This window comes from Orycteropus afer, unplaced genomic scaffold (assembly GCF_000298275.1).
Source record: "Orycteropus afer afer isolate SDZICR_OR568_19922 unplaced genomic scaffold, OryAfe1.0 scaffold00287, whole genome shotgun sequence".
Taxonomy (NCBI): Eukaryota; Metazoa; Chordata; class Mammalia; order Tubulidentata; family Orycteropodidae; genus Orycteropus; species Orycteropus afer.
In genome coordinates, this window is record NW_006921874.1 from 3,315,927 (window position 1) to 3,328,441 (window position 12,515).

Below are 12,515 nucleotides of genomic sequence, written 5' to 3' on the forward strand. Positions count from 1 at the left end.
ATGATAGTAATACTCACTAACATAGCAGGAGCTGAACTTTGGCAATGGAGGTGAAGCCTCTGTTACCAACGGCGGATTGGCAATCACTTGCCCAAATTAATAGCATTTCCATGGCTACTAACAGGAGCATTACATATATGCATATAATTAGAAGAACAGACTTTGGCAAGCTTGTGAAATGTGTCTCTTTTCCTACTTTGTGGCTTTTTTTCCTCCAGGATGTTCCCCTGTCCTTTTACCTTTAGTGCTGTGCTTAGGAATGCAATCTATATGCTTCAGTAGTGCTGCTTCCTGTCCAATTGCTGTATTCTTAAAGGAAAAACAGAAGTGTTTCTATAATTGGCATGTGAGACAATAAGGGATGGCTCTAGGCAATGGTCCTTGGAAGGAAGGTTGGGCAATCTCCTTCCGCAGTGATACCACCTCGGAAACCCAAAGAGGGGTCGCTAGGAGTCGGGTCCAACTTGACGGCACATAACAACAACCACATAGGCAATGGATGAGTAGAGCACAAAGGTATAACTACAGAGTTTCTGGTGACCACCATTTGAGGTACAGTTTTGGTTCTATACCATTACATATGTTGATTTTCCTCTCTAGTCCATTTACTTTCTCTGTAGACTTCAGAAAATATGAATTCAGTTGATGCATACTTGCCATTCACACATTAATTTCTTGGTTTGCTTTCCAAAGTGAACTAGAAACTAGGAAAGCTAGAAAATAGAAAACATCCTGAAAGAGATGTTGCAGCTACTAGTTGTGGTATTTGCTGGGAAGACAAAATTTTGTTGGCTATTTATGAACTCATTCTTGTATGTGATTGATAAATAGCCAAAGTTTCCAAGGGGTTTGCCAGAAAGGTGCTTAAAAACCTGCATGCATAGTCCACTTACTCTTAACTCTCTACTCCCCCTACCACATACCCACCAATCTAACTACTGTTTTTTTGCATGCAGAACAGGTGAGTATTCACTTAACTATCCCTTTGCATCTGCAAATCTAGTGAGAGCCCTCATGTCCACAAGTCAATGAATGCAAACACCAGTTCACAATGTAACTGCCAGACTAATTCCAGTTTGAAAATACAACACAGTTATTTATCTGCTTTACTAGCTATTTAATATAGATAGCCTTGGTAAAATCATATTTTTTAAATATATGCACCTATTATAATTCCTTAAGAAAATTTGGCCTTTTGTTTATCATGGAGATTAGATAGCTAGATGGCTAGATAGATAGAGAGAGAGAGAGAGAGAATCACAACATTTGCCAATTCACCATGTTTTTTTACATGAACAATTCAGTGGCACTAATTACATCAATCATATTTTGCAACCATCACCAGAATCCATTGCCAAATTTTCCATCACTATTAACTGATGTTCACTGCTTCCTTATCCCCCTCCCTCACACTTACCCCTAGTAACAGTGGATAAACTTTGGTTTCAATACATTTGACTATTCTAGATATTTCATGTAAGTGGGGTCCTAAAATATTTATCCTTTTGTGATTGAATTACTTCACTCAGCATACTACTTTCAAGGTTCATCCATGCTGTAGCACTGAGTCAACTACATTATTATTCTGCTCAAAAACTTACTAAATGTTGAGAATGATTTTGTTTTCATTAACGGTAACTATAATGGGCTTTTTCCCTTTTCTCTTTTTAAATTCCTCCCTGTTCCATGTTGTATTGCTTTGCACTGACTGTGATTGCATGTTGCACCCTGGTGTACCCATCATGATGATGTCACGTGCCTTGTTGCTGTGATACCTACTATGCCCCATTCGATCGTATATGTCATGATTGCATAAATGCTCCACCCTTCCGTGTATTCTTCTGTGGTTTTCTACTCAAAGTGCCCATGATGCACGGTGCTACACCTACCACTGTGTCTGCAGCAACAACACCTGCCACCAGCATCCACTACGCTGCAACAACCACGGGCAATCAGGTTTGGCCGTTTATTTCACTTGTTCAGACCTAGATAACTACAGTGTGTGTAAGGCACAGTATATGCTTTGTGGATTGGTGCAAGACATTGGTGACATTGGTTCATATTCTTACGTGTTTCTTAAGCAGTTGCCACATTTAAAAGTTTTATTTTGTGTATATTCTAGAATGCTGTGTGTGAATCATTACTTATCTTGAGATTCATCAGCAGAATTTTACTAATTTCTAATCAGTTACCAGATGTTGTTCTTGGTATGCTATGCATACAATTGTTGCCGCCACACCAACCCTCAAACATATACACTAAATATGTCTTTAAATGCTTCCTTGTTGGTCAAGAGGAGAATTTGTTTTATTTTACCATGATTTTTGGTTATTGTGTTTGAAATTTCACTTAGCATAATCATCACCTTTGCCTTCAGATCCACTGGTAAGAAAGCAAGATATATTTCTTTCCAAGGCACAGAAGTCTTTGTCATTACCCAGTGATTACATCAGAAATTCCTTCACATACTGACATTAGACATGCTTGTGTTTCTGTTTTGTTGTTGTTGATGATGATTTTCATCTGCTTTAGGTATTTCCAGACAGTGTCACAATGCAAGTTACAAGTTTTGGTGGAATCTCGAAACTTTGAGGAGATACGTACAATTATTATTGCAGATGCATACAATAATTATTGTGTACTATTATGGCAATTTGTGCCTTACTGAAGTGGAAACCATGCTTGCAGACTGCATGGTCCACTGCTCTTTAATTTCAAGTATGATAGTCATGTATCATACAGAGCTTTAATTCATTGGAATGAACCACATTCTAATCTGTGTTTTGTAAAATTAACTCTTAGCAGAAATGGCTAATATGTCTAAATTTTTCTGTGAAATTGAGTGTGGTTATTGACTACCATGTCCAAGCAGTGAACCCAATAAGCCAAATTATATCAAGAAACTATTTTAATCTAAAATCTTTTTTACTACTGTAGATACCCCAATTATCAATAGATGAACTGAATAGCAGCATGTTTGTTTCACAGATGTAGAAGTTACCAGTAGAACAGTAAGTTTCTTTAAATATTAATAGAAATAATATTTGTGGGTCATATCTTTTATTTACATAATGACGTCTGACAAAAGACTGGTAAATATTTTCATTATTAGACACTGCTTTTAACTTTGAGCCTGATCTAAGCATTGTAAATTGTTCACATTGAAATGTGGAGAGAGCAAGTATGCAATTTTTATATGGAAATGACAGCTGGAATGGTATTTTCCCAATAAGCTTACAAATTCTGAAATGTTCTCCTGTTATTAAAGGGATATGGCTTACTAGTCAAAGGCCCAGATCACTTTGTTGTTGTTGTTGTTTCATGACACTGATTACAATCCCCACATAAGCACAGAGCACTTTTGAATTTGATTTCTTTAACATGTTTGTAGCTTCATTATTTTTTTTTTTTACTGAAATAAAGCAAAGTGATTTTGTCAGCATGTGACTGAGATGATTGTCTTAAAGAAAATAAGCAGCATGCTTCTCCTTATGACGTGATGAAAACAGTGCTTTTACAGTCTCCTGTTTGGGGTTTCTTCCCATGTAAGTCTATCAGAATAGTTCCAGATGTTTTGAGTTTTGAGTGACATAATTTAGTAATTTAACAATCATTATTTTCACTCGAATCGTATTTTTTATTTTTTTCTTGTTATTGGAGTTTTTTTCTCCTTCACCTTTGATCTTCTCTTTGCCTGGTACAGAGCCTATGGTAGCACACATTTAATTTGAACAATTGCTTGTTTGGAACATGTGGCTTTTGAAGCCACTTAAGGCTCCTAGGTATCTAATTAATGATAGGGACTTATTAAAGAAGCAGACCAATTCTGAATTGCACACATAGTTACTGAAAGGTTGAAATTCGCAGACCTGAGGCATTTCATTTGTTTGCAGGAGACATTAGTTCTGTTCTCCTGATGGACTAGTTCCTCAGAGCCCAGCTAGCACTTCTTTCTCTATTCGGGACTCACTGGCCTTGATCACCAACTGTTCTGGACATAGATAAATAGCTCCCCTCAGTCGTAACACTTGTTTCAAAAAGACACCTTTGGTTATGTGGAACACCTAAAGTAGCTTGGAATACTTTTCAGGGATGTCATTTGGAATATTTTTCAGGGATGTCATTTGGCATAGTGGCAACTTGAGACTAGCACCAAACATAAGAATGTAGGTGTTGCAAACACTTGTCCGATTCTCATGGGCTGCTTCACATCAAGGTCAGATATAATCAACTTTCCAATAGAACAAGTTTGGGCATAGTGATTTCTTTTTGCTTGATTCCACTTAAAAATTTTAGACATATTTGGCAGAACGTAATCACTTGAATATGTAACAGATGTTGAAAATTTCCCCAAAGTTCAAAAATGTAATTTTGCACAATACTAAATATAGGTAGCCCCCAACTTATGATGGGTCCCCATTCCGATAACTCTATTGTAAGTCAGTTCTGACATAAATCCAGTCTCATTTTTTAAAAAAATTTCACTATTTTTGCCTTTTATTAACAGTATCTTTATAAATCTAAACTTTACTTGTCTTTGGGAATTGGAAACATTACATATAAACTTACAGATATATTGTAATACTATATACATATATGCATAAAAATACACAAATCATTAAAAGAAATTTTAAAAAGGGTGATCATAAGTGCATTTCATCATAACTCAGATATGTTATAAGTTGGGGACTACCTATACTTGGATTTCACACACAAGCTATTTGTGCATGGCTCCAAAACATTCAGCTAAAAAGTTTAAAGTTCATCTCGTACTTGCATGTCTCAAAATGCTTGTTCTCAAACACGTTTTCTCAATGTACGCTTGTTGGAGGAAGTGGATGGATGGTGAATGTTCATCAAAATGTTTTGGCATTGTGTAGATAATCCCTTAAAACTATGGAGTGCATGTCTGCTAACTTAGGGGAATTCTCCACATTGGCACTCAGTGAGAACGATAGCTTGTCATAGACTAATGGCTCATTAGTGATCATTTCCAGTAGCCTCGTTTTTGCAGCTATAAAATCTGAAATTTCAGTGGGGAATATCTTGGCATATTTCGCACACAGAACTGGGATAAGAACCACAGTTACCCTGGCTCCTATTTCAATAACCTTTCCATTTTTCTCACTTTTTTTTTTTTTCCCATTTCAGTTGAAATTCTGAACAGCAGAGTTACAGTGTGTCGGAATCTCTCCGCGAGAAGCTCTATATGGCCTTTCTATACATATTCTCGTATGTCCTCTTCTACCAACTCAACAATAAGTGTGGTGCAGTCAATATATTAAGCAAAACGATTAAAATTAAAAAGCATTAAAATCAATGGAGATGTTAAAATATTAATAGAAAACTAACTACTATCTATCTTATTTGAGTATCAGCTAGAATATGCCTATTACATTTTGCAACTATTATGTTACCCTTGGTCATTTTCCAACAATCATTGTATTGAGTACATCTCCATAGTGGAATGTTGTTAGTTTACTGTACATTCTTGGTGGAAAAATGTCTTCTTTTGAAGTGTTACTGTTCTGTTTACATGATAGTCTGTTGGGTTGGTTTGGAATTTATCGAATGTATCCAATACCATTTTCCCCATTATTGTACTGAACTGTATTGTGTTAGGTTTTTACCTTCTATCTAGTGTGTTACTGAATATGTGTGGTATTTGATTTCAACTAAAATGCTCTTAGTGAGAAACAAACATGTGCTTGAAAAACATGACAGAACTAATGTTAATATGCTCACTCTCTCTTTAGGATATTTTTGTAGGTTTCTTGGGGCAGTCATTTAAAAGGCCTCACTTTCTAAGAGTGTACAAACCTGTTCACAAGCATATATGTATATAATTTGTACCTGCAGATCTGACTTTGTAACATAAGATCACATTATTAAAATTTGTTTTTTGCAAGAGAAATAATTACGTGCATAAAACAGGGAAATTCTTAACATTAGCCCCTAATTTCACTCCCATTAAATAGCTCCCTAGGAGCTCTGGTGGCATAGTGCCTAAGGCACTTGACTGCTAACCAGAAGGCTGGCAGTTCAAACCCACCAGCCACTCCTCAGAAGGAAGATGGGGCAATCTACTTTGGTAGTGATACTGCCTCGGAAACCCAAGGAGGGGTTGCTGTGAGTCAGGTCCGACTCGATGGCACATAACAACAACAACAACAGCAAATAGCTCCCTGATAAGCAAGAGTATACCTTTAAATCAATTCATCAACATTTATATTCAAATTATGTAAAGAGCCCATTACATTTGTGTGTGTGTGCGTGTGTGGCTCGATGATTCTATCTCCTTGGTTGAGTGTCTAAAACCCAGCCATTTGAAATCTTCAGCAGAGAAATTGGTACTTGGAAGCTCTAAAGGTATGCTAATTACAGGTTGTAAGTTAAACAGGGTAATAGGAGAATAGAGATGGTTTTACGTATTAGAGGAAAGTGTGTAAGACCATTACAGTGTAACCTTTTACACAGTGCCATTTTCTAAATGCAAATGGCTCATCCTTTTTAGACCACTCTTTGAAAAATAAGTAAGAGGCAATTGAGCAAAAGTCAGGGTGAAAAAGAATGTGTTCCAAATTAGGGCTTTCCTCCCCAAATGGACAGTCTTTGCTATTGATCATAGATGTAGCTTGAGTACAGGTTTGGAGAAATGGCCAAGAGAGATGAGGTGGAAAGGCATATGAAATGATTCTTTCATTTATTTAAAAGTCCTCAGAAGAATGACCGCAGTTTTCTTTAGCTTCAGTACAACTGAGTTTCCAGTTTCTGTAAAGCTATTGATGAAGGACCAAGTGCCTGTGACATATGGCAAGTGTAGACCTGCCCAATGTTTATTAGCATCAGAGTCTCCCGAGCATAACCAAACCTCTTTGTTTGTATTCATCTGTCTTTATATGTGTTTGAAAATTAGAATAGAGAGGCTTCTAGCACCCTTTGGATGAAACAGAGTGGCTACACTCCACAGAGCTGAGCTGAATTCACACTACTAATAGGTATGGAGTAATTTTACAACCAAGTAAGTATAGTAATTAACCAAAGCCTGTGGTATGTGGCGTACCTCCTGTACTTTACTCAGTTATTAAAGTTACTATTATTATAAAGTGGAAACATATTTTACAACAACATAGATAAATTTAATATTTTCTACTAAATATATATTCTCTCACTAGAAAGTGTAAAATCACCAAAGTTGATAGACAGGTTTGTTTTTCTCCTTCATAAAAATGATAATCAAAGAAAACAATCTGATTTGTGGTACCTTAAATCATATTTTTTGTTGTTGTTATGTGCCATCGAATCAGCCCCGACTCATAGCGACCCCTCCTTGGGTTGCCCGAGGCAGTATCACTATGGAAGTAGATTGCCCAACCAGATAGTAATGTTCAAGTCACAGAACCATGGAGACCTTTTCACAGCTGATCAAACTGAGGCCTAGGGCATGTGACTTGCCCAAGGCTATGTAGCTAGTTGGAGCCATTGAGACTAGATCTATCCCAAAGCACATCAGTTGAGCTCAGAACACAAAAGAGAAAAGTTAGCCTTCTGATAGTTGATATCCATGAGCAAAGGTGATTGCTGACAACTCTTGTTTGTTTCATGAGCCACTGTCAGCTATTAACAGTATTGTCTGGAGTTAGAGAACTCAGATATTGAGTATCTTGACCATTACCTACTGATTCTGTGAACTACCTAATTTCTATTTCCCCAAATCTTGACATCGTTAGAGAGGAAGTAAAGCAAAACTTTGATAAATGACCTGCATATGGAATTGAGTTTTCTATAACCTGTGCCAGTGCCTCTCCAGAAGGGCTGGTCTGATCACATGAAGCCAGAAGGATGGACCTCAGCTGGTCTGGATGTGTTCCTTAACGGAGACAGGGATGTTTTCAGAGCAAAATGAATTTTTGTGTAGTCCGGCATTTTGGTGCAACAGCCTGTTTCATTTAACTTTTTTAACTTCTGGCCGAGATGTGCATAGGTCCTAAACCCAGAGGACAGATGGTTTCGTATTGCTTTAAGCACTGGAAAACTTTAATGATGACTTATTTTTTAGTAAGACGTTCAGTGAGGGATATTCAGGGTAGGTATATTTTTGGTGCCACAAATTTTTTGTATTGTTGACATATTTAAAGTAGCTTTGTAAGTGGATTTAAAGAAAGCAAGCTCAAAGCACTAAAGTTTTGATCAAATTCAAAAGAATTTTGACAAAAATGCAGTTTTAAGATAGCAAGCATTCTTCAAACTCGTTGTGCAATGAGTTACTCAAATTACCTTTACTCTAGAGAAGATTAGTCATCAGACTATAAATGTCCACTTAAAAAGACAAGTCACAAAACTGATCAATTAGTGACTCTAAACAATAATTCACTTGATGAATTGTATATATAAAATTCTAACCGCTTTTACTTTTTAACATTTTAGGAACTTTATTTTCCATAAGCCTCTATTTTTAGTTATCCAAAGTTACTTTTTTTGTCCAGTTCTCTTAGCCTTTTCAAAAAAAATCAGGAATGAGAAACTTGGATAAAACAGGTCATGTATACAGAGAAAGTAATCCAAAAGTTATCATTTAAGAGGATTTAATAGTCTCAATTAAGGAAAAGAAACACTATGCGACCATAATATCAGTATATTTTAAAGAAGGTTTAAAATGAAATTGAAATTAAATGGATTCATAAAATTGCTATTTAAGTACAGTATTTCCTTTTGGCAGTTGGAGCATGATTCCCCAAACAGCTCTTGCATTTCATTTCACTTTGCTGGATTAGAATCTTTACTTTGTAGTTAGTGGTGATGTGCAAAGCCATCTTCTCCCTCCTCCATCAATCTTCTGCATCTGCTTTTGAGCATGGCAAAGCACTTTGATCTTGCCATAATGTTGCTCCACACCACTAGTCTGTATTTACTAATGGGCAGTTTAAGCTCACCTGCTCTCCAATTGAGGAAGACCAAGTACCTCCTCCCTGCCATCACCAGGAACATAGTAAAATTAATGTGTACAATTTGTATCTGCTGTGAATGGCATGGCCAGTAAGCATAGCGATGTCTGAATAAGGAACAATGTTGGCATTACATTTTATTAAATAAGAGAGAAGGCCTATGTGCTGTTTGGAATGTCATTTAGATCTCTTGGCCCCTTTTGGAGAGTGTAGGTGAGGATACTCTCTGATAAAATGCAGCCACAAGTTTTCTGAATTCTTTCAGGCTGTAAGGTCTACTCTGATGGACAGAATGATTAGAAACTGGATTCCTCATTCTTCTTACACCTTTACATTTCACACATGTTGAAAGAGAAATAGGTAAAAGTTATGAGGGAGATTTAATTTCCCAATCTTATTGAGTAGATTCAGCAAAAATAGTCACTTAATTTTACCAGTGCCTGTTGAAGGCCCTAGAATAAACAGTAGGTCAACAAGAATAACTCCTTTTTGCAGATTTAGCTTATAGCCTAATCAACCTGTAAATATAACTATAGACACACGTTCTGAGCACCAACTCACTATTTGGTGCCACATTTTCATTTTTCTTATTGTTAGTTTTTAAGATTTTTATAGTGTTGCTTTATATATATATCTACATAACTAATGAATTTAATTTTGAAGGAGAGTTAGAGAAAGTTTAAGTTTTTCCAACATGTATTCAGCCTGCCTAGTTATGTTCTAAACTGACACTGAAGCATGACAAGGTATAGATTATAGTCCGTAAGTATTCTTTACAGTTCACAGTTTAAGAACAAATTTAACTTTATATACAAATAAAAATTAATTGCAAACTAATTATATTTAGTTGTTGCTGTAGCAACAAAACTACAACATGGCTACCTTTAGGCACATTGTGTGTGTGTGTGTGTGTGTGTGAAAATTTTACTTGTAAACTCTATGTGCTTTGTGACAATATGAGCTTGTAGAACAGCTCAAAACTCTCAACACAGATATGTTTGACTTTTTTTTTTTTTAATCTCAAAGTCCCATGAAAGCTGAATTTGTGTCCTTGTGTGACTTTTTGGTCAAAAAGTTTACAACACATGGATTCTAGAGTAAGGTTTTATTGCTTATAGAATGTGTTGTGTAGATAGGGTTATTCCACAGTATTTAGACTTCCAACACAGTCGTTGCATTTATAATACATTACGTGGCCTTTTCTTCATGTACTTATTTATTCAGAGTTACCCTACTCAAGTGGCATAGCTATAGCTGCAAAAATTCTGTTTTCTGGAAATATGTTTATACAAATACGTCTAAATGAAGATTAAAGCATAGTTTGAAATGAATTCCTATCTATAAGACCATGCCAAAAGATACTGTGGAATGACCCCTTAACAGTGTTTAAGAGACGTATGCTGCAGTTAACTGATTGTCTCAGTTAGGGTGCGAATGTGTGAGACACATCTTTTTTGCACTTATGTACATAGCCCATGAAAGCAATTCTTGGAGCTTTTTTGAGTATAAGAAGTCTGTGATAGTAGTGGAAACTGAAGGAAGAGCGTTTTTTCTAAGGCTATGAGAAGAAGGGATTTTTTTTTGCTGTAAGACTTAACTAAAGTGTGATGTTGCTTTGCTGTTGTGAAGGTTGTCTAGTTTGCTACAGCTCACCACAAGAGAAGAGTCACAACAAGTCACCTTCAGCTTACAGTCACTGAACATGACTAACAGTACTTCATCATTTAGCAAGACCACTAGCAAAGATTGTTTGCTCTTTTAATTAATCTCCACTGTAAGTACACACACACACACACACACACACACACAGGCTGGTTTTTCTGGCTGAGGTTTTCTTTTCAATGGTTACAAGCAGTGGAATACACTATAAATTACAAGAAGAATTATTCCCATTAGAAGTGAATCAAATTTCATCCTTCACAGAAAATTACCAGTTTACATATAACCCAAAAAGCCAAACTCACTGCCATTGAGTTGATTCTGACTCACAGAGACCCCTGCTTGGGTTTCCGAGGTGGTAAATCTTTACGGAAGTAGATTGCCCAGTCTTCCTTCTGCAGAGCGGCTGGTGGGTTTGAACCGCCAACCTTCTGGTTAGCATTATGCCACCAGAACTCCTTAATTTACATATATATATACACATATTTATTAATATGTGTTTCAATTAATATGTATTTAAGCGACAATCAAATTTTTAATGTTGGCCATGATTACTCCTTTAAGATCCAGGACTCAAAAACAAATGGAGAACATTCAAACATTTCACTTAACAGTTAACTATGGCCAGCAATCCCCTTCAACCAAGGAAAAAAATGCTTCTGTCATAACTTTATAGATAGCTTTACTTGCACTAAGGAGCTCTGGTGGTATAGTGGTTAAGGCATTTGGCTGCTAACCAGAACATTGGTGGTTCGAACCCAACAGCTGCTCTGTGGAAGAAAGATGAGGCAGTCTGCTTCCGTAAAGATTTACAGCCTTGGAAACCCAATGGGGGTCACTGTGAGTCAGGAACAACTCCATTGGAGTGAGTTTGGTTGTTTGATGTTATTTGCATTATTTACATTATGCCTGTTCAGTGAGGACTTGCACATTGGAAAGTGTTCACTGTGCCACTGCAGCCTCGCATTCTGGCTTTATCTAAACAGAAGAAAAGCAGCCAAAATCTTAGAGAAAACAGAAACTGGAAGAGAGTGTTTCAATCAGACCATCTCTGCCAATTGTAGCTCCCACACCACCTACAGATGACCACGTAAACGTTTTTATGGTCCTTAAACAATGAGACCTAGAAAAGGCAAGGTTTGAAAGGCTTAAAGATTGATGGCTGCCATCACAGGTACTTTGAGTCCTTCGCTTCTTGGGGCATGTTGCTCTTGCCCTGGAAAAGGAGCCCATCCTGGGACAGCAAGTCGCTATTAGTATTGCTACTCATTTTGTCAGCTCTTACTGTAGAGACAGGAAAATAAACCAAAGCCAGAAAGCAATCCAAGCCTTACACTTGTCCAATAGCTCAGGGCCAGTTGGCTAGAAAGTTGTTTAGTTTTGTTTTTATTGTTCCCTCAACTATGATTGGTTAGAGTAAGCCATACAATAAATAGTCTTGACCATCTGACCAGCATTCATCTTGATATAAAATTTCAGCATTTATTCATTCTGTAGAGACTTCAATGTCAGCCTTATCACTGACATATTTTCCCAATTTAACCCATGTTTTTGTGTAGACATTTCCTTGTGAATCTGTAAGCCACAGAATATATTTTCATAAGGTTGATGGAGATATCATAAGATTTTAAGGATGGTTTGTCTACAAAATTGTTAGAATGAACCTAGAAGCATCACAAAAGATATTCAGTGAATTGATACCGTGGTGTGTGTGCTCATAGTCACTGGGTCATGCTCTTTGGAGCATAGTACATTCAGTGGCCGTGTTTACCTAAGTAAAACAAATTAGAGAATCAAGTATAATGGAGAAAGTATATAACTGAGGCCCAAAAAGGACCTCTATTATGAAGTAAAAAAAAGGGCTTAATTTGACTAATTGATAATCATTTCCAACCACTCCACTTGTCCTTG

At 36.7% G+C, this 12,515-nt stretch overlaps 1 protein-coding gene across 1 annotated transcript in view; it reads left to right on the forward strand.

The window, feature by feature from the left end:
- Window positions 1-2,960, forward strand: part of MBNL3 (muscleblind like splicing regulator 3) — a 70,116-nt gene extending 67,156 nt beyond the window's left edge. The window contains exons 7-9 of the mRNA XM_042782296.1: window positions 1,862-1,956; window positions 2,123-2,207; window positions 2,938-2,960. Of these exons, the coding sequence (XP_042638230.1) occupies window positions 1,862-1,956; window positions 2,123-2,207; window positions 2,938-2,960 (203 nt within the window). The remainder of the gene's footprint in view (window positions 1-1,861; window positions 1,957-2,122; window positions 2,208-2,937) is intronic.
- Window positions 2,961-12,515: the final 9,555 nt, after the last annotated feature.